The 23,177-nt window shown below is 39.2% G+C and overlaps 1 protein-coding gene across 1 annotated transcript in view; it reads right to left on the bottom strand.

Annotated features, from left to right (window-relative positions):
- The window catches only part of SNX25 (sorting nexin 25), an 82,588-nt gene that overhangs the window by 42,963 nt on the left and 16,448 nt on the right, over positions 1-23,177 (bottom strand). The window contains exons 3-6 of the mRNA XM_058803193.1: positions 19,335-19,551; positions 7,000-7,172; positions 5,968-6,154; positions 223-293 (exon numbers count right to left, since the gene is read on the bottom strand). Coding sequence (XP_058659176.1) covers positions 223-293; positions 5,968-6,154; positions 7,000-7,172; positions 19,335-19,551 — 648 coding nt within the window. The remainder of the gene's footprint in view (positions 1-222; positions 294-5,967; positions 6,155-6,999; positions 7,173-19,334; positions 19,552-23,177) is intronic.

Below are 23,177 nucleotides of genomic sequence, written 5' to 3'. Positions count from 1 at the left end.
ATGACCTTTCTCATGATCCATCAGCTTAGATGAACATAGGATAGGGGGGATAATCATACCATGTGAGCTTCTGGAAGATTCAGACAAATGAAACAGAACCAAAACACTAAAGGCATAGCATTCCTAGAATCTGCCTAAAAAACCCACACACACTGATTGCATATGTATGGCAAGAGTTCAAACAGCTTTTCAAAACGAAAACAACAGATGTTGGAATCTTACCTTTCTGTCTCTTCACTTGGGGAATATTGCTGATTGTGGTTGCCTGAACTATTTCCACTACAATTTGATACCTAATTTTAAAAACAGTAGGGAGTAAGGGTGAAGAGAGGGAGGAGAAGAAAAAAACATGGTATTAATTTTTTACAATGTGTTCTTCATACAGCACACTTAAGAACTAATAAAAATCAAAATACTTTTACTTCCTCCTCACATAGAAACAGAATAATCTCACAGTATACCTGAAACCTAAGGAGCAGTGTGCACAGGGAGCAGGGAAAACAGATTATCTTGAAAATGAGACATTCAACTAACAATAATGCTGCACTCTTCTCTCAACTGATGGCATTGCACAGACAGGTAATATTCACAACACTATATTAAGTCACAGTATAAAGTCAGACTCCAAACATTAAATATAAGTTTTCATAGGAAACCAGGATGGTAGTTCAGTTTAAAAGAAAAGAGCCATCTGTAAGGTTCTTCCAGCTAATCCACTCAAAAAGGAGCATATATAAATTTGTAGAAGAAACAAATTACACTGAAATATGTAAAACCCCAAACTATTACACTCCAGGAATAATTAAACATGTTTATCACCTAAAACTACACTAAACAGTTAAGCAGCTAGCAAACTGAATTTTAAGTAAAACTGATTTTGCAACTAACAAATACCATGCACTCAGCAAAGAAAATGACTGTCACTTAAGTCTCATAAATGTCAAAGTCCAGGTCATAACACTCAAATTCCTTTCAATGCACTTACTTTGGTAGCAATTAATTGGTAAGAAAGCAAGTATTCCAGTGAATTTGCTATCTATCAGGTTAACTCTTAGATGAAAGCTGAAGCCTCCTGGAAAGGCTGCTATTTCTGTGATGACTTATTCTCCATTTAAGAAAGAACATGTGATCCTCAAAATATTTCCCTTCTTTCATGTCAACTTTCTTCACCAACATCACTCAATTCCCCCCATTTCTCTTGCCTCCTGAAACTCTTTTAGGATTTTGATTGTCTCTGGCTCTTTGTATACACAGTTTTATAACACAGCATACACTCAACTACATTTCCAGATTTTTTTCTGCAGCAAATTCTTCAGTTATCAAATTCAAGCCTGAAAACCTGTTTGAAAACCTGTAATTTTTGTAACACTACTTCCTTCTGCCATTACTGTATTTTGATTGTTTCCACCCACCAGCAATTCTTGCCCAGTCCATCAGAGGAAGAACAGCCCCATAGTAAGGGTGGTGCTGTGGTGCATAGGAAGTCCCACAGTTAATTCCCTACTCAGACAAAGACTTCCCAAATTATTCAGGGCAACTAAGTTAGACTTTTGATGCATTGATTATGACATCTGTAAATGCACTGCAACGACATTCATTCACCTTACTCGGGTGTTGCAGGCTAACTGTGAAATCATGAATTTATCAAACTAAGTACAGACAACCAACTGCACATGGAAGGTAGTTCCCGCTTATCTTGCAATTTTTTCCCGTCCAGATTCCCTCCCATTTGTTCACTTTGCCAGTTTCACATGTTTGTACTACCAATACTTAACACAGCATGTCTTTTTTCCTGTTCTTTGTATTACTTTAGTATGGGAGATGCTTGGAGTTACATGCTCAAAGATGCTATTTTGTCTGTTCCTCCCAAGCACTGGGCTCTTGCTGCAACTACTCAGTGGGAGTGCTGTACAACCCTGCAGCAGAAACACCCCTTGCTACACTGCCAGACGATGACCCTTTTCTCCCTGTAACTCTGTTCCAAATATTCCAGCTGATAGATATTCTGTGGTGCTGGTGATTAAACATCTAAGGACATTTAACATGTGATGTATTAATTTAACTTTGAAGAAGTGATAAACTGGACCCTTCATGGCTTCACATCCATATTACTTCCTCTTTCCCTATTCTCTGTTCTATTCCTGCACTCCTCTCATTTCTTAGGTAAAAGAGGATACAGAGCCAGTAGTAATGGTCTTTCTTACTGTGAGCTGTGTTGTGACTTTTTGCTGCTGTAACGATAAATATCAGAATAAATACAATGCTGAACCTGAGAGCAGAATTAAACCTATCCACCAGCTTATTTCCTTATTATTTGTTCTCAACTATGTTTTTAACCCAGCAGGTCTTTTATCTTTAGTCTTCTCCTGATAGAGACGGTGCATGTTTCACATCTGATGTGTAAGAACTCATCTTTTCTTCCTTATTTGTAGCAGAATTCCAATTAATCCATGCTAACTTCAGTCTGAGGGGAAATGAAGGTGAAATTTCACTATTTCTTTTTGAAAGACAGGGACAACACTCTTTGTGAAAACTTGGTAATAAAAGTTTGCCTCCCTTCATGACAAACATCAAAGAAATGAAACATTAGAAAGAGTGAGTTTGAAGGACATTAGTGTGTAACCATACAATGGTCCCTTCTGTGAAAGCTTTGCTGCTTTGTTTTTCTCACCCCATTCCCCTCAGTAAATTCAACGTTTCAGATGGTAAAGGTACGATAGGAAAACAAACAAACCCAAAGTAGCTCCCCAGAAATCAGCAAATTCCTTTTAATGAAAATATCACCTCCCCTGATTTCCCTACAAAAATTAAAGGAATACTTCCACAAAAACAATAGTTATGTTCCAAGAGATTAAGTGACTAAATGTTAGAGGTTCACTATAGATACAACAAACTATGAATCCTAAAGTTCTCCAAAATTAAGTAGTTACTGCACCATTCAAAGGCATTCCAAAAATAAAATCCATCAAAGCAATGCAGAAAATCAATACAATATTTCTTCTTAAGGTAGTGCTTCTAAGCCAGGAGAGAAACAACATTTAGAAAATCCTAACACCATTATTATCCTTTCAGGGAGAGCTATTTGCACAGCAGAGAGCTTTACACTTGCTTACAAGGAGACCCAGATAGCCTCCCTCTCCCTTTTCTGACTTCCTGTGTGAGAGCAACACACACCTTTCACCCACAGGTTTCCACTGAACCAGCCAGAGGTTTTCCCTGCCTTCCCCACCATGAATCCCTGGCTATACCCACAAGGAAGCCCAGCAAAACTCTGTAAATGAAACTAGTCTGGGAGGATGCCTCAGCAGCCCTCCCTCCTGTACTGTCATGTGCATACACCCAGGAGCCCCTGCCTGCTTGGCTGTGCTCAGGCAGGAGTCTGAGGAAATGTTTATCAGTGTCCCACAGCCTCTTGAACTTAGCAAGGTATTTTATCTTTATTTTATTAAACAGATAATAATCAATCTGCAAAGATAAGCATGACAGGAATGTTTAATGCAAAATAATGAGCTCCCAGCAACTGCAGTACCTTAAGATAAATTTCCCTCAAAGCTAAGCCTACAGTGAAAATTGCTACTGCCTGTACATGTTCTTTACCAAGATGTTATGTGGCAACATTGTAAGTAACAGGAGGGAGCTTAGAGTTCATGAATGCCATGCACTGGCTTAGAACAGACACTGAAACACTATTTCCAAATAAAACCAAGAACAGGAATTCTTGATGAGCATAATTACCCAGAATAGCATCTAACTGGAAAACTCTGTTTAAGTAAAACATGCCAGTAATTTATTCATTGTAAGAGAATGAGAAGCATTTGCCCCACTCCCATCACTCCAGCAGACTCTCACTGTGCTTCTCAGGGATAAGTGCTCAACAGCTTATTTGTTTCTTCCCATTTAACTCCTTGTCTATAGATTTGTCCTGTGGTTCACTGTTGTGAATTACAGCTAAGTACCACCTGGTTTTGTTTGTTTTTCAATCCATATAGGGACCACTCTCTGGTTTGTTAACACAAATTTGCAAGCTTTCACTCGTTAATCATGAAAGCTTTGCCAAATAGACTACACAAAGTTGAGATGACTGCAGGTTGGCCCATCTCTCTCAGGGTGCTCCCAAAGTGCTAGAAGACAGAGAATGGGAATGCCTCCTCCCACAGGAAATGCTCTTTAATCACTATACCAGAGGAAGGAAGAACACTGCCTCCAAAATCAAATACTATTTCTCTTTGAAAAGACGATCCATTTTCTCAGACATTTTCTATTAAAATACTGATCAGGTTAGACTGACCAACATTTCATAGGGTGTAGAGGAACACATTTCAAGATGAAGGCAGTTGGAATTCATGGACTAGAAAGGAAAAACCTAGGAGCAGCCAAAACCACATTATTTCATAAAGCAGATCTGCTCTCTGGTATTAGAGAACGCAATTTAAAGTGACCTATCAGCTAAAAAGAGAACACACTGAGCATTAATGTGCTTGAACAACAACAACATAAAAATTGGGCTGCTTTTGAAACAAACAGATCCATTAGTGTGATTACGCTAATAAATACATCAATTAGGTTTTAGGCAGAGTCTAATATAGACTAATTTCTGCTCTCAGGAAAGGCACGCTGTCCTAGAGTAAAGAGCAAATTTTACAGCAGATAAACAATAAGTAGCCAAGCAACAGAATCATTTCACCATCACCTAAATGTATTTTCCTATCCCAGAAATGCAAGTGGTTTCAGAATCAAAGAGAAGAACAGAGAAAGGATGACATTATTTGCACAGCCCGCACACTCCATCCCGATAAGCCAGCTCTTGGCCTGATCAGGCCAAGCCTAACAGAAGTTCAAGGTCACAAGAGATGGCACCAAATGTAATCAATATGCATGTTTTGTATTTCAGATGTTTCTGCAGCCATTTGAGAAGAGAAACAGCTGGCCTGCAGCAGCAACAGGGGGCAGTTGGGAAGAGGAAAACTTGCCAGGTCTGGCTGGTGGTGAGAGCTTAGGACAAACACTCCAGACACAGTTTCAGGAGTCCTCCAAAGCTTTACTCTGCTCAACAAAACCAACTCAAGGACATCTAGGGAGCTTCTATAACAGCAGAACCTTCTCTGTTCCCCACTTCCTAGTCAGTTGCTCCTTAACCTTTCACATAAATCAGAAATCAGAGGAGAAACAGCTGCAAAGAAAAAACAAGCATAAACAACCAGTTCTTGGGCAAGCAAGCTGGAGGTGCGGGCAATATCTCATATTAAGAGGAGAGATATAAGGAGAAAGAGATGAGACAGGGAGTGGAATTAGTATCAAAGTGAGCAGGTGCCATTTGCATTAGAAAGCAGGCAAACAAACATCAAACAAACTCATGAGATGTAGGAGCTCAGTGATGTTTTTAACGAGCTCTGTAGAGTTCATTAACACAGTTAAGAAGAATGCAATTGGGAAACACCTCCCTGCAATAGTCCAGGAAAACCTCTCATCCAGTAGTATAATGTGCTGGAATTCCAACCCCTTCTTTCCACACCACAGCTGAATGCTCAGTGTCCCTAAGGTCACTGTAGTTCACAGTCACCAGACCACCATGGCCAGTCATAATTCATAAAGATAATGAGGAGAAAACCATCCACACTAGTGGAAATTCAACATATTTCATCTAATTCCACAGAGGTAAGTTGCGAAGAAGAGTTTAGTATGCCTTTCACACATTTCAAGCATTTATCTCTTTCAACAGTAAAATCATCTCCAGTATACTACTAAGCAGAATTTTTATGCATTTTCTGCCACTGAGCTAAAATGCTGATTACATCAGAGACCTAACAAATGTTGTAGCTTATCATCCTTACGATCTCTGCTTCACCATACAAAAAGAAATCTAAAATTAAATTTTAAAAGAAAAATCACAATTCATTCAAATCTTAGTAATGGGCTGGAAAAGAAGCATGTTTAGTTTTGAATGAGCTACAGTGAAATGTTAAATACCTCAGTTGTTTCAGGAACTCAACATCGGAGCTGCTGTTAATGAGCTTGATGAACTCCTCATAAGAAGGAGCATATGTGTAGTCTTTCTTCTGATGCTCATTCATCTGTTCTCTGTACTCCAGCTGGCTGAGCAGCATCCGGTTAATGTAATCTGGATCACTCAGCAGTTCCACCACTGGTTTCAGTACTGGAGAGAAAAAATATTTTAAAACAAAATCCTTATGTTGAAAAATAACTGCTGTCTTGCAAATTAAAACTGCAGATGAAAGGCAGAAATAAATATCCAAGTTTATAGACATCAAAAATTCTAAAACCAGTCTTCTGGACAACACAGTACATTTGAGATTGCATATACTTTCTTGATAAAACTGGTTATTTTATTAGAGAAATTGATGTACATTGACAAAGCTGAGCTCTTTCTGGAAAATTCCAAGTGTTTTCATTCTTTATGCTGTGTGTTCTGAAGGCTATGACATTATAGCCAGTATAAATGAAAGTAAACTGAATCATGTAATACTTGGGACTTCATAATTTCTGAGTTTGACAGTGACATAAAAAATTTGTACTGTATTTACAAAGTGTAGCTGATAAAAACAAAGTAGAAATCTCTCCATTTAAAAAAACACACTGCATAAATCAAAGTACATCAATATAATATAATGATTCAGTTATAGGATCCACAGATTTAAGGATGTGTTTATTCATTTGAATGTAATATAAAAGGTCAGAAATAGTCATATAATCCCTATAAATAATGCCAAAGAAAGCTTCAAAAGTATTCCTCTGTGAAAAAATCAGAATGAGAAAGGACAAATTGCATTTCATCCTGAAATGTGATAAACAGTCTGGCAACAGATCATGAGAGTTAAGTAAGTATATGCTTGATTTTGTGAATATAGTGTCTTACTGGCTATCACAGAAATTAAACTCCAGAATGTAAAAGCAGAGCATCAATACTTATACACAATAAACTTCGTAATTGCTACTATTGTACATGTACAAATGGTGAGTCATCTCTTATCTTTGATCTACCTTTTGTTGCAAGTATTTCTGCAAGGACTATGCGCAAGCTGACAGACTGGACATCCTTTGAGGGTAGGAGACAATACACCAGAACTTGAGAACATTTTTGCAGAAATCTTACTTCTTCATCAGAGCTCCTCAAGCATGAGTGCAGCAAAAAAGGTCTTGGTGGATCTTCCTGCCTAGAGAGAGAAGAATACAGATTAGAGAACTTATATACACTTGTATCAGAAGTCACCTATGACCATCAGTTGTTAATTGATAAAATGCTGCAGCATGGACACTGGGTGGGAGCTGTGCTGAACGTGCACAGCAACATGCTGCTGGGTAAGTAAGCCCACGGTGCACACTGGGTTGTTTGCAGACTCCTCACAAACAAGTTTTTGGATGACAGCTCTGAAAGAAACAGGGAGCAAATCTCCCTCACCTGGATTCTGTGCCCAATACAATCTAGTTTATCTCCTTGCAGGTGCCAACGGTTTTCGGGACTTTTCAGAACATGTTTGATTGAACTCCTTAGTGCAGGTCACAGCTGTACCTTTTCTTTATACAAAAACAGCTGCAGAAGCAGAGACAAGGTATCCTAGCAGTTCATTTATGGCCACATGCCTGATGTGCTCCAATCCACTTTAACAACAAGGTGACTGAGGCAGTGGTTCCAGACAGACAGACAGACAGTGTCACTGGAGAGGCACCACAGTAACTTACAGAGGCACCCTAGACTGGTTATCAGTAGAAGGCTCTAAGGGGCTACAAAGGCTTGTATCTCTCATGTCTCATATCAGTACCTGCTCCTATTTTCCATAACATCTACTTTCTTCACAGAGCTGGAGGCTGCCAACCTGGCTAGGTTAGGTTGCTGTCCTAGTCAACTGACTGCTACTCACTGTGTTTGTGGAAAAAGTGACCAAGAACTGCATACAGTCAAACCAAATGTTTTCAGTCAGACACCACTATAAGGCCAATAGTGACAGGCAGGATTATAAAATAACTAATTTTTGCTAGTCAGTTCAGGAGGATGAAAATAGTTGGAATAGTAACAATAACTGATTTTGTTCTAGTAATACAATAATTTGTCTTAAGGAGACTAAAAATAGTTTTACAATTAATTTTCAGAAAAACCAATGTAAAGATGACATTTGGGTTTGATTTGACTGATGCCTTTAACTGAATCACAAATCAAATGCTTTGTTTGCAAACATGGATCATGAAAGGTGTTTTAATTGTTATATGCAAGACAAATTTCAAAACAAGTCCCTTGGAACATCTTGGATACAAACACTCTTTTCTGAGGAGTGGTGGTTTATGAAGATGACGTGTAATCTCCATTATCAACCAGTCCAGGTGGTGCAGCTGACTGAGCTCAAAGCTGTTTATCTTGCCCTGGTAGGATCTTTTCTCAGCGGCAGCTGAATGCATAGCTATTTTCCTCAGTGCATTTCTACTTTTCTTTCCTATTCCAGACATATCCTGAAGCTTCCTCTACACCACATCAAACATCCCCTGTCATGTTGTCCCTTAGAGGCACTCATTATTTATCCAAACCCAGACAAGTCCCAGGCAGATTACTGACAGAAAGTCTGGGTCATTTACCTACAGCCACCTCTTATTGTGGAAGTAAAGTCTTCCAGACAGGTTGGTGCACCTAAAGTCAGCCACTTAGAAACACAGCCAGAAGCATATGCAAAATGCTGGCTAACAGGTGACTCACAGGGAACATAGAATAGTTAAGGTTAAAAAAATCCTTCTAGATCATCAAGTCCACCATTAAACCATGTCCTTAAGTATCACACCTTCATGAATTTTTAACACTTCCCAGGACAGTAATTTTATCACTTCCCTGGACAGCCTATTTCAATGCTTGACCATCTTTTCAGTGAATACATTTTTCCTAACAATGTAAACTTCCCCTGGCACAGCTTGAGACCATTTCCTCTTGTCCTGTTGCTTGTTACCTGGGAAAGGACACAGACCCCCATTTGGCTACAACCTGCTTTAAGGCAGTTCTCTCAGTAGAGAGCAATAAGAGCCTCCCCTTCCCCAGAGGACTCTCACTAAACATCCCAGCTCCCCTGGCCACTCCTCATAAGGCTGATCCTCTTGACCCTTTCTCCAGCTTTGTTGCCCTCCTCTGGACATGCCCCAGCACTTCCATGCCTTTATTGCAGGGAAGGACCCAAAACTAAACCCAGGATTCAAGATACAGCCTCACCAGCACCAAGTACAAGAACTACCCCTGGAAATGATTCCTGTGTATTAACAGCCACAATACAGAGACAGAACTAAATGCAAATGGTGACTGCTTTTTGGCCTATGAACAAACCCCATCTATTTTGGACACCTTATTTCTGAGACATCTTGCATAGTGATTAGATCAAGATATACTTTCATAGCACGTGAAAAGCATAAAACAGAGCCATAATGCACAGAAAGTTTCATTGAACTGAGATTAGTCTTCTTTGTCTTCAATATCTATCTACAAGTCCCCTGAGGAATGCCAGTCTGTTTAGGACTGCAAACACACTGGAGCATTAACAGTACCTATAGTATCACCCATGCAAGAGAACTGTCTCCCTACTGCAAAAATTTATTCCCAGTCAAAGCCAACACATACAGCTTTGCTGAGCTGGACCTATGCCAGGATTTTTCTGCCACACGGTCAGGAGAACACAAATGGAAAATGGAACAGAATAAACAAGCACTTAGGCAAATATTTGGTTCTTACCCTTCTAATTTGTCTAATGTGTTCCTGCCTACAGGAATGCAAGGGGGGAGCAGAGTTGCCTACTCTCCAGTTTACAGGCTGCTCAAGAATATCTTCATTTTTTCCTGGAGTTGTCTCCATTACCTAAGAAGATACAATTCTCTAGAACAGGTTTTCCTAGCCAAACTGTACCTACATGTGGTCTAAAAAGCAAAAGGGAAGATATTTATGAAAATAGAGAAACAAAGTCTTCAGGAAATTCAACTCTAAACAAGCCTTCCCTGTCAGTGCCAAACAGTTCTGTCAACAAATCCTGCAGTATTCATCACTGTTGGGCAAGAGAAATAAAAGGAAGGCTGAAAGCAGGAGAAGTAACTCGGGGGAAGCTGAACAGCTAAAGAATAAATCACTATGACAGCGATAAATCAGACAAGACAAAACATACTGGTTTATATCCTCCTTCGCATGTATACAGGAAGCATTGCAGTTCTATTTGTCTCAATATTACCATTGATGAGCTTGCAGGGAAATACTGTGTGTCAACTAGAGGTCTGGCCAGTAAACAGCTGCCCTTTTAACCCAGGCTTCCCCTCCACTGAGACACATTTAAAGAGAGAGCAGTGAGCAACCAGAGAAGTATTAAACCACTGCTTAGCCATCAAACCAGGTCTGTTTACTCCCTTGGAGCAAGAGCTAAGATGTCCTGATCAGGCATATTCTTAAGGCTTAAAATAAAACCTAGATCTTCAATTCTGTGAGAATGTGGCACTGTTCATTTTGCAGAGACCAACAGGAAAAGCAGAAATGTAAGTGCAATCCATAAACATGTACACAAAGCAGAGTGCTGCTACATCTCTCCAGTGTCAATAAAGCTATTAAGCACTATTAAACAACCCAAATAGTAACACAGATATTATTTCTTTTCCTATCTATCACTGTGTGGTTGGATTTGCCAAACAAACAGTCCCTTAGTAATCACAGAAAACTGAACAAAAACTGTGTGCAGATATTTTTAGACAGAGCTTTAAAAGCCCCGTCAATTAGCCATAAATTCTGAGCACAACTGTGTGCAGTGAACTAATATGAATGTGGCATTCTAGAAAATAGTTCCAAAACAGGCATGATACAAACTCTGTAAACCAGGCTCCATTAATCTCCTTTAGACGATATTTGAATAATGGCAAGTGGCAACTTAATTCATTTGTGTCTTCTTGAACAATTAAGACTGAAGCAATAGTGACAATAGTTATCTGTCAAGATGCAGGTGACTTTTTTAAAACAGTAGACAGAACATATGCTCTATACAGCATTCTTACAGATCATACCCATCTTCTCTCCCCCATGAGCTACAAAGCCAGCCTTAACCTTGCCCAAATTCCTTTTCTGTAACTTTACGAAGAGCCTTCCCTGAATTTTCAACACTATCCAATACTTTTATATGGTGCCAGAAAGCAAAGGGATTTCCTTCAGTTGCACCTCAAAGCACTAGAAGATTAAGCAGCAGAGTACAAATATAGAGGAATAGATAGGACCTGCCCAAGTGAGTTCCTTTGTACCAGGTCTGTTCCAAGCTGCACTTTTCTTTGGGAACAAAGTGACACCTACTGTAACCATCCTCTGCTTGGAGGTGGCTTTGTGCGTTTACTGCCTGCGTATCCCACTGAGTGTCAGCAGGGCTAAGACTTGACCCCTTACTGCTGTGAGCCTACAGTTCATCCAGCACTTCATAAAGGAAAGCAGAAGACCAGATTTGCTGCAGTATTCCTGAAGAGAAGCACTTAAAACATTACCAGGCTTATAGAAGAATCATCATTTCCTTCCCATACTATAAGTAAGTAACTCTGAGCCAATATCAACACCTTTTTAACAACAATACCTCATTTCTCAGGAATGCAGGACCTATGGCCACTTCATAAGACCAGACTATCACCTGGAACTCCAGGTTTCCCAATACAGCAACCTCATGGAAATCTTTTTTCCCCAAGAATCTACTCTAGATATCCATATTTTTGACAAGGATCATCTGGTAACCGTCTGACTCAGGAGTATTAAAAACTGGTATTTGTGGTTGGATGCATGAACTTGACACAAAGCATCTTTGACAAACCTAAGTCAGTTTGCTTTGAAACTAAGGCAGGAAGCAAATTTACACACACACATACCCTCCCCCCCCAAAAAAAAACAAACCCAATGCACCCAAAAAAACAGCCAACAACCCAAAAAAAAAAAAAAAAAACCAAAGAAAAACACACAAAAAAAAAAAACTCAAACAACAAAACCATGTAAAAAATTAACAATTCCTCTACAGGAAATTACTTAAGGGATAGGTGGATAACGAAGTGTTTCCTTCAGCCTTAATATTTCTTTATTTAGTCTTTCAAGAGACAGCCTTGCAGAGCTCTATTTAAGTCTCAATCAGTACAATTGTGAGCAGAAGTGGATGTGCAACTCTAAATAAGTGTCATCAGTATTTTCAACATTCACCATGCATTTTCATTAAACAGACTCTGAGAACCACCAGAGCCACAAGCAGGCTGCATCTCTTCACCTGTATCACCCTCAGAGCTGTAAGCTTCTTGACAATACAGCAAAGTAAAAACTGCTTGATCTATACAAGTTTTCTAAGACATAAAAGAAACAAAAATTTAGACCTTTACAAGCCAGTATAACAAATATACTAGAAAAAAGTAGCTACTTAAAAAAAAAAGCAATGAAAAGAAAATCACATAAACCTCAGAAAGCCCAACAAAAATAGAAACAGCAAACAAAGCCAAACCCAAAATTTCCACAGCTGCTATTTTATCAAGATAAATCAGCAAGTTTTATAAATCATTTCAACTAATGTTTATGGCACATAAAACCTCTCATTTATACATGCCACAGTTACCTCTTTCAGGAAAAAGCCATATTAGTAACAGAGGCAAAGAACTTATGAATGGCTCACAAATTGTGGTATGACCACATCAGCACTAGGATGTCTTAATGCTTATTTAGTATCAAGGTTATACCCAAGCATTAACAGGAAACCTAACTTCCCACACTGAAGTATGAAAACAAATGGTGAGCTTCAGACCTGGTGCTAGCTATGGGCTGAATTTAATAACATGCTCAGGCCTTGGTTTTTCATGACTAATTTGCTCTCAGCACTTTCATACACAGCTGTTCCCATTGCAACAAATCTCTACAGCTTCATGCTAATCCCCTTGATACACCTTTCCAGAGGCTGACTGTGGTAACCAGCTCTTAGCATCTCTGGTTTCTGGCAAATGGAATTATAAAAGAGAAACAAGACTTGTGGGAGGCATTTAGTTGCCAGATAACTTGGATCTATAGAATTAACCAAGTTAAATCTCAAGTGTTTATAACTCCCTTTGTATCAGTCTGCTCTTAATCAGTTTGTGGTGACATCGCCCTCTTTTTTTTTTCACTATCTTATCACAATACACATTGCAATCACAAAAAATTGAAGTTATATACCCTATACATGCCAAGGTATTCACCTGGGCACAGAAAATTAAGAGCTATTTTCTCCCCTTACCCTGTCTGTAATAACAGAAAACAAAAGGAATATTATCAAAACACGTTATGATACAAACTTTAATCCCCAAACAGCTTACCATACTGATCACTTAAGCAGCAATTTCCCCATTTCCCCACAACACTTTCCAAGAGCACTGAGCTCTTAACTATAGGTTCTGAATCAGCACTGGTAGCAGCCTGCAGACCCCAAGCATTCATTTTGCTAAGTCATAACTTATGCTGCAAGTCTGGGCACAAAAACACATAAAAACACTTCAGCATATACCAACAGATGTTGTGTAGTAGACAACTGGTCAGAAGCAGCCTGTGATACCACATATTCATGTTTGCAGAAATCAATTATTCCTCTGTCTCTGGAGTCAAAAGTGCTCCAGCTGCATGTTAAAGATAGAACACTCAAAACCAAAAGATATAGGGGAATAATAATAATCATCATGATCATCATCATCCAGGGTAATCTGACCTCTTCTTGCTGGTGTTTGTTCAAAAAAATCACTGCTTGTCAGGGGGTTCAAGACACAAGGATTAACTACCTTCCAATCCCACTTGCCTACTCTGCTGTTTTTTCTTAGATTATTTTCTTCCTAATGGATGGTATTGGACTATTGACCAAATATTTTTTGGTTGGTGCTGAACATAGGTTAATAATACAAAGATGGCTTTGCTATTGCTGAGCAGCACTCAGACAGCATCAAGGCCCTTTTCTGCTTCTGAATCACCCACTGCTGGGGGTGCACAGGGAGGTGGAAAGAGACAGCCAGGACAGGTGACTCCAGATGACCAAAGGGATATTCCAGGCCATCATGCTCAGTGTGTAAAGCTGGGGAAAGAAGGAGGAAGGGGGGATGTTTGGAGTGATGGTGTTGGCCTTCCCAAGTCACTGTTACATGTGATGGGGCCCCGCTCTCCTGGAGATGGCTGAACACCTGCCTGCCCATGGAAAGTGGTCAATGAATTACTTGTTTTGCTCTGTATGCAGCTTTTGCTTTACCCATTAAACTGTCTTTATCTCAAGCCACAAGTTTTCTCACTTTTAACCCACAAGTTCCTGCACTTACACTTCCAGATCTGAGCATGCTGGTGGGGCAGTGAGTGAGTGGTTTGTGTGGGACTATTGCTGGCTGAGGTTAAACCATGATACCTACTTAGATAATGCAGGCAAATCTTATTTTACCTATGCTGCACCCAGCAAAAAATAGGGGTTTACTTATCAAATGTTAATAGTTCTGTAACTATTTAGAGCAGTTATTCTCAGCCCAAAGAAAGGGAAAGGGAACTCCCTTTCATGTGGACAGCTTCACAGAAAGACACTACTTCTCTGCATCTTGCTCAAGTCCTTCTGGCACTGACTGAGGATTTCATCCAGAAGAATAGCTGCTTCTAGCTTTCAACAAATATATCATGCTACCAGAAGGAGACTAAATTCCTGGGAGCAGATAATTTCAGCCCCTGAAAAGCACACTGCCACCACAGACAACACTGCAGCCACATACCAACATGACCATTTCCATCATTATACACCACCTTACTGAGCTCACTGTCCATCCTTGATTGCATAAAATGGTATTGCCAGTATTCAGCTTGCTTAAATTCTAGTTTAAGTAACCAAGCAAAGACTTCTTAACAACATATGAAGGAATGAAGGAATAAAAGGTGCTATGAAACATGAATGACTGAATACTAACCTCTTTACCCTTGCAGGATGCACTTGGCTAATCCTGTTATAAATGTGTTCCTGATCCTGCACATATGGGAAAAGAGCAGTGGCTTCTAAAAATAAATCCAGGTATGACTTTTTCTCCATATCTCAAATTCATAAGCTAGCTAATGCTGGACACAGGAAACTATCATATTCCATTTCTATACACCAAGCCAATACTAGAAATTAAATGGTTTCCTATCTAAATTATTCAAAATGCCACAAATTTTCTCACTGAAAAGTGGTAGTTTCCTTTGAAATCCCAACTGAACCTCAAAGTACACCCCAGTGACACATACAGGATAAAAAATTTGGGAACTGTCTTGCCTACAGCTTGCATTGCTCCACATCACTCCAAACAGTTCTGCCCATGGTTAGAAGTGTCTCTGCCCTTATTTCACTCCGTGGATGTGTGTGGCATTCACAGGAAAGACAGCTGCTGTCATGGAAAGCCGGGGGATAGAATAAAGAAATGGAAACAGACCTAACACTACAAGGTTCCTTTCTCCCAGTGACCTGTCTCCAACCAGGCACCATGGAAATGGCCTCTCCTCTTATCAAAGAGTCATAAAATGGTTTGGGCTGGAAGAGGCTTAAAGATCATCTAGTCCCAAACCCATGCCATGGACAGGGACACCTTCCACTAGACCAGGTTGCTCCAAAGTCCCATCCAACCTGGCCTTCCCCCATGCTTTGAAGGGAGACAAGGTCTGCCAGCACTTTTCTTCATTTCTGGCCTCTACTGGCTATTTACCTTAAGCTGTTTATTACTAAGTGAATGTTTGAGATGGTTCAGATAAGCCAGATGAAAAGCAGGAGCAAAAAAAAAAGACTGTAGCACCCTTTCTCATTCTGAAGGGCCTCAGCCTATTTTCATCCCCTCAGACATCCTGGTTAATCACAGATTGAAGTTCATCAATGAAAGAAGAAAAGTAAAGAATTTTTGTGTCCAACATGCACCTAGTCACAAAACATATGAACTTCACTCTGAAAAAACAGGACATCTGTCCTCCTGGGCATGGATGACTCCTTTCTGCTGTGCTAGTGGATTACCTCTTATATAGGAAAACCAAGACAAAGTGGCTCAGGTGGCACCCTCTCCATAGACAGTATTAGAGGTATTTAAAACTTCATAAGCTGCCACACAATGGACAAAATGCCCTTTGCCATCATGCTGCAGTATAAACTCAGTGGCAAGAAATGATAGAGCAATCCATGAGGTATCACAACAGGAAAGATACCTCTCTCTAAATTACAGCCTCTGTTCCACTATATTTATCATCCAAAACTAACTGGATTCATTATGAGATACAGAAGGAAATGTGAATGTCAATTTACATTTATTACTGTCTTCAAAACATTAACAGAAAGCAAAGCAGATCAAGAAGATCTGCATTCCCTACCTCAGGAAGACAATTTTTTTGTGTTTGAACTGTGGCAATTCAACTGTGATTCAACCCAGTAGACAGTTGAACACCACACAGATTTTCACTCACTCCCTCACCCTCCCACAGTGAGATGAGGGAGAGAATAGGAAAAAAAGGTAAAATTCCTAACTTTGGGGTAACCTAATTGCAGCCTTCAGGTACAAGGGAGCCAAAAAGAAAGGTGAAGAGAGACCATTTACAAGAGCCTGTAGTGACAGGAGAAGGGGCAATGGCTCCAAACAGAGAGGAGGCTTAGATTAGATATTAGGAAGAAATGCTTCCCAGCGAGGGTGGTGAGGCACTGGAACAGGTTCCCCAGACAAGTCATGGATGTCCCATCCCTGGAACTGCTCAAGGCCAGGCTGGATGGGGCATTGAGCAATCTGATCCAATGAATGGTGCCCCTTCCCACAGCAGGGGTTTGGAACTACATGACCTTTAAGGTCTCTTCGCATCCAAACCATTCTACAACTTGAGACAAAGCGAGTTTAATAGAACAGAAAAGGCAAGGAAATTAATAATAATGATGATGACAATAATAATAGAATTAGAATATATAAACCAAGTGATGCACAATGAAAATGCTCAACACCTGCTGGCTGATGCCCAAGCAGTATCCCAGACAGCTTTTCACCTAATTGATATACTGAACATGGCACTATATGGTATGGAATATCCATTCCTTTGGCCAGCTGGGCTCTGCTCTCCTGGCTGTCACTGGCCAGCTTCTTGTGTTGCCCACCCCCTCAGCTTCCTCACTGGCAGGGCAGTATGAGAAGCTAAAGTCCTTAAATTAGCATAACACTGCTTAGGAACAACTAGAACACCAGTGTTATCATCATTACTCTCAACCTAAATCCATAATACAGCACCATATCAGCTACTAGGACAAAAATCAACTCTATCCCAGTTGAAAATCAGGACAATACAGGAAATAATTAAAGGCTTCCAAGCTTGAAGTAGCATACTTTTTAGTTCTCAGTCTATACCTTAAAATGTCAGCAGGTTCTAGCACAGTAAACTCCATAGCAGTAGGCAATTTGTACAAAACTCAAATTCTTGTTAAAATGACAAATTCTCAAATAGAAAACACTATCTGAATATTTGCTGTGCTTTCAGGTTTATTATATGCATGCTCACATCACTCAGCAGCACAAATACCATCTGTAGTGTATGAGCACAATGTCACCTTTCTGCTGACTTGGCCTGTACATAGCATTTAAGGTGTCTCTCCATCTGCTAAGAAATGGTGAGCCCTGTGCAATATCCATACAGCTCCCTGGACTTTCTGAACAAGTTTGGATGAGCAGCATGAGGAAATTCTAGTGCTTTACAACTTGCATCATGCAGCATCATGCTGCTGATCTGTCTAGCACATTAAAACCAGACCTTTCTCCTTGTGAATTCAGTCATGCAGTCTGCAAAAAATAGTCACTAATTCCAATTCCAGCCTCTATAAATTGTTCAGTTAGAGCTGTTGGGTTGGTTTGTTTGGCTTTTTTCTAACCTGCTATTACACTAAATCTTGATAGGACTTTTTTTCATTCCCATACTAATGCAGTTTTATCCAGAGTTAAAATGCATTTACTACTTCCAAGTGAAAAGTTAACCAGAAAATAACCAAAAGATTTTTAGTTCTACATAGTGGAAATAACAATCCAACAAAGACCTCACCAACAATCAGTTTTAATACTACTTAATAATTCTGCAATTCTAGGTCCTACATCCCCAGCTTCAAAGAGAAAAACATTTAGATTTTAAAAAAGCAAAAAGCAAGCAACAAAAATAATTCAACTTCCTCATTCTTTAACTGTTTAAATCAAGTTCTTCCCAAAAGCAAGCACTTTATTCTGATCAAGGACAAGTGCAAGCATGACACTTAAAAATCAAGGAGCATACTTAGGAGTTTTATCTAAGAGATTTTTACGTCATTGCAGAGCTGAAAGAAAGTAGTACCTAGAACCCACTACAAGATCTACTGCAAAGCACATACACCTTAATTTCTTTTTTTCTTGAATGTAACCACCCTTTAGTGTCTTTTCTTTATCTATGCATTAGCTTACATAAAAATTAGCTAGGATCTACCACAAATACATTAACTGTGTCTTCTAATACAGAAGAGAAAGAAGTGCCAGTGGTAATAGATTGATCACTGACAGAACACAATTGTTCTTTTTGTCTGAGGGGGTGTCAAAAATACGTGGATCTAACTGTAAAACAACTTCACAGAATAAAATGTAGAGCCTAAATCTGAATGGCCAAAACATATTCCAATTAGGATAACCAAAATGCAGGTAAGTGCAGGTACAAAACCAGGTTCCATGCATAATTAGACAAATTGTGCATTCAGATGTGGGAGCTGCTTAGGCTAAGATTTCCTATTTGCAATTACAATTTGGGTGGAACTCTAGTATTCAGGGCTTTTTCAAGTGGACAAAGAGACCCTCGCCAAACAGGAAATTTATGAAATTAGCAAGATAACTTAAGCAGAGAAAGAAAATACAGCCAACAATTTTTCCACTAGCAAAATCTTGTTACTGCAGGACAGACCACCTACAGAAATCACGAGGCTTTGCCTCCCAGGGCTAGAAGAAATGGAAAACTGAATGGAATTATTCCTGGTGCTATTCTGGGAAAGGTGCAAATAACTATCTTGTCTGTTGACTGCACTAACAGTGGCCCTTCTTCCCATTGCATGTTCACAGCACTTTGCAGGAACTGCTCACACAGCCCACCTCCTACTGTGAACAAAGGATTCATGGATTAAAGTGAAAAAAATAGTGAATCCCAACTCTTAGAAAAAGGAGTCCAAGTGTTTCCTTACAGACATCCTGAAGCCTGCTTGATCTCTAAAACTGGTAATAAGCTTGAACTATTTAATCAGTTTTATACACAGTCTTCATCACTTTGATTTAGTACATTTGTAAGTGAAGAGAGAATCAGAAAATTCCAAAGAACTGCAATTTGTTTTTACCTGGCATTGGCTCCTTTAAGGTCACAGAAGTGTGAGAGTAAAGCTTTCACTACATCGTTGCAGACAACTTTAACTACATCAATGTGACTCAGCCTCTGTCGCAGCTGCTTGGCAATCTCCCAAAAGTCTTCAGAGAGCAGCTGGTACAGCTGCCCCTCATCTCTGCTCAGATGCCCATACCAGGACAGGATGTAATCTCTATAGCTGTAGTCAAACACTGAAAGGAGAAACAAAAGAATAAATTGCAAAAACTGCAAAAGGACAAAGCACACCAAGGCAGGAAAAATGTAACCCTCGACCCATCTCAAACACTGGATGGGTAACAGGCTTCACATCCACTTCTTACCGAAGGAAGTCAGGCTGGCAAGGTTACAGCAATCCGCACCTAACAGGTTACTGCAGGTCACTTTGCAAAGCAAAGCCTTAAAGTGGATTTGCTGAGACAATCAGGTTACCAGATACACACAAACCTCAGACTAATACCTGTCTCTCAGCAGTGCCTTTGGTTATATGAACTATCATATGAATTTGGCTGTGTCTAAAATGTTGCAGGCTGAAGCCAGCTCTCTTTACATAGGAACTGAACAGTCTCCATTCCAAAGTCATGGCTAGAAAGGGAAGATGGTAATATTTTTGGATTTCCAAAGATATATACAACACAGAACACCACCACAGAAAGTACATCATAGGATCAGAAGAGCTAAGAGAGAACAAGTGGATTAGTGAGACCCCATGAACTTAAAAATGACGAAGCATTCCAAACCATACTGACAGGCAATAACAACATTACTGTAATTGCAAATGCCATGGCAACACTGTCTTCTACCATTCTGACTTTGCTTTTTGGCATTTGTGTGTCACCAGTTTTACTGATGTTTCACTCCAGCAAATGTCCCTGGAAGTCTAAGAGAGCAGGAGCTGTTCAGGGAGAACACATGAACTATTTAGCAGTTGCAACAAGATGGGGGAAAAGCTGGGGTTGTAAGAGTCAATTTGCATCTACCAGATAATAAAAAAGGAGGGAATAAAGTCATGGGCCTGGTAATTTGAGTAACTTATTTACTAAACAATCTGGATTCAAACTTTCATATCAAAAGCCCATCTCATCTGTGCAAAGTAATCATAAGACTCCATAATTGCTTACCTTCTACTTTGATAGAAGCTGTTTGTTTGGTAAATTATATAAATTATGAAAATCTCCCTGGAACTGGCAACAGTGAACTAATAGCATATTAATAGGCAACAGCTTAAATATTTTCACCTGCCTTTTCAAGCAAAAGTAGCAAACCTCGACCAATATAACCTTGATGAAAACATTTCCAGAGAAATGGCTAAAACTGATTAAAGCTTCTAGTCAAATGCTTCACAAACTAGCTTCCTCAAGTTTATAAAGAAACTGAATCACTTCAATGAGTATGCTGAAATATTAAAAGCCTTTTGCTAAGTCATTTCAAGACTTTTTAATTAATAATTCAGAAAAAATTCCACAGTTCTGTAAACAAATATATAACAGGTTTAATTATTTTTTTCCCTAATCCAGGAGAGAAAAAAGTATGCAGAGCCAAATAGCAGGATAGGAACTTCCAAAATCCCTTTCTAAAATTTTCAGTGAAATATTTCATCTAAAATAGATTAAATATTTCACTGAAAACTCCTACCCACAAATACTAGAGTGATAAAAACAGTTATAAAATAGTGGTCTTCTGATAAGCAAGGAGAGGAATAATCTGTTAAAACACCACAGAACAGAGGAAATAGCATTTTAAAATCTGAAGTTTTATTACTTATCTCAAGTCTTCCAACAAAATACACTTTAAGAATCTATTTTTCCACAGCTGTCCCCATGTCCTTCTGCAGCCACCTTTTTTGTTATAGCTTAGTTACCCTCTTCTGTTGCAAGGTCTGAAACACTGTGGAAAGCTGACCACAGCACAGATTCTTCCTTTTCATCTAATCCATAAGAGATTAATAATTTCTCAAGCGTGCTTGCAGCACACTGCACTGTGGTATTTTTTAATCAGCATCACTGGCAGGTAGTGACTATCCAGATTTTCTCACAGACACCCCCTCTATCCTTTGCAAGGGTGCAAAGCAGCTCTTTCTTCAGCATATTTTGCCCAAGAGGACAAGCCATTGTATGGAGTAGTGGCTCCTACAGAAGTTAATTCAACAGAGCTCTAAAAAACAAGACCACAAGAGCAGAATGTGCATCCTGATCCCTTACAGACATATTGTCTTTCAGAGAAAAGCTATTCCTAATGATCATTAATATATTAATTTTTAAATAAGCTATAACATATAATTTATATTATATAATTCATATAATTTATATTATATTATATGAATTATTATAATTCAATAAACTTAATAAAATAATTTATTACTTTTTAAGCAACTCCACTCCAAAATGAGCTCTGTTTCCAGCACACTACATAATGCATTCTTTTTGTTCCTTTTAGCCACTCATGAATTCTGTCATATTCAATACAAAAGAGCCACAAAATCTATTGGCAATATCAAGCTAGAGACAAAAGATCATGAATCATCATCAAAAACCAACCATGCAATTATGAAATATTTCATTTGTGTTTAACTCTGCCAATTACATACTTTCAATACCTTAAAAGGATTACACTGCTTTAAACCCTATTTTTCTGCACCTGTGCTTTACAACTCTGTGGCTTTACATGACTCCCGTAGTTTCCTTGTCACCCTTCCTGCATCACAGCAGTGCTGCTCTCTATAAAATTCAGGGTTCTTTAGAGCCCAGCATGTATGTCCAAGTGAGCAGTGAGACAGCTTTTAAACAAATACAATTTTAACAGGACACCAGCCACAGACACTGACAGCAGCCAGTTTAACCCTGGGTAAGACACTGCCTTGTGTCATCCTGGCCTTGGGGTGCAGCTGCTGCTTTCATTTCATGCCCATTGATGCAGCTGGTGCCTTTTCAGCACTCTAAGGAAATACAGAAAACAAGTATAACAAATTTATGGAGAGCAGCTTGCTCCCTTCAGAGAAGAAATCTGCTCATGCATCTATTCTCATTATTTTTATACTACATGTTCTCTAAAGCATTGAAAACAACAGTCAGAAGACAAGGAAGGAATAAAAAAAGAAGCAGAACATATTCAGGACAGAACCTTGCTACCACTAAGTCATCCACTACAATCATAAAACAGATTTCTTCTGATCAAATCAAATGCAGTGACCACAATGAGTCTGGTGCAAAACTGTAGAAATTTCCACTGGGTTTCCTAAATTAGTTCAGAAGATCCAAGTTCCAAGTTATTACAATGTGATTAAATGCCATTCCCATTGAAATTGAAGTTGAGCCTATTCAACTACTCTTTTTAAACACTGTAAACGAAAACAGTGTTGGGCATAGAGAGCCAGAAGCTTGTGTGGAGGTTCAGTGAGGACATCCCTCTAGACCCTTCCCTCATTCCTGCACATGTCCTCCAGTAACTGCTATCCCTTTTTCCACACTCACGCATTGAGAGGTTCAGTGGCACCACCAGGCAGGTCAGACTGGTTTCAAATCTGCAACTGGCAGAACTTCACACTAGACAGTTTTTACATTGCTAACTTTATTAAAAATAACAAAAATCTGAATAACAAGGATTAAATGCCTACTCTTTTTCTCAAAGCAGTATTAAAAAACAGAGCATAAATATTCTATGCAAATGCAGACAGACTCCCAAGTTTCAACAAGTAAAAGTCCTTTCCTGAAAACCCTGGAGAAGCCACAACCACTACATTAATTTGTAGTTAAATCCAAAACTCTCCTGTGACTGTATGAACAAATGAAAAAAGGTACAGCTACAACACTGCCTTGAGTTA

This window comes from Ammospiza caudacuta, chromosome 4 (assembly GCF_027887145.1).
Source record: "Ammospiza caudacuta isolate bAmmCau1 chromosome 4, bAmmCau1.pri, whole genome shotgun sequence".
NCBI lineage: Eukaryota > Metazoa > Chordata > Aves > Passeriformes > Passerellidae > Ammospiza > Ammospiza caudacuta.
This window is presented reverse-complemented; position numbering and strand designations above follow the sequence as displayed.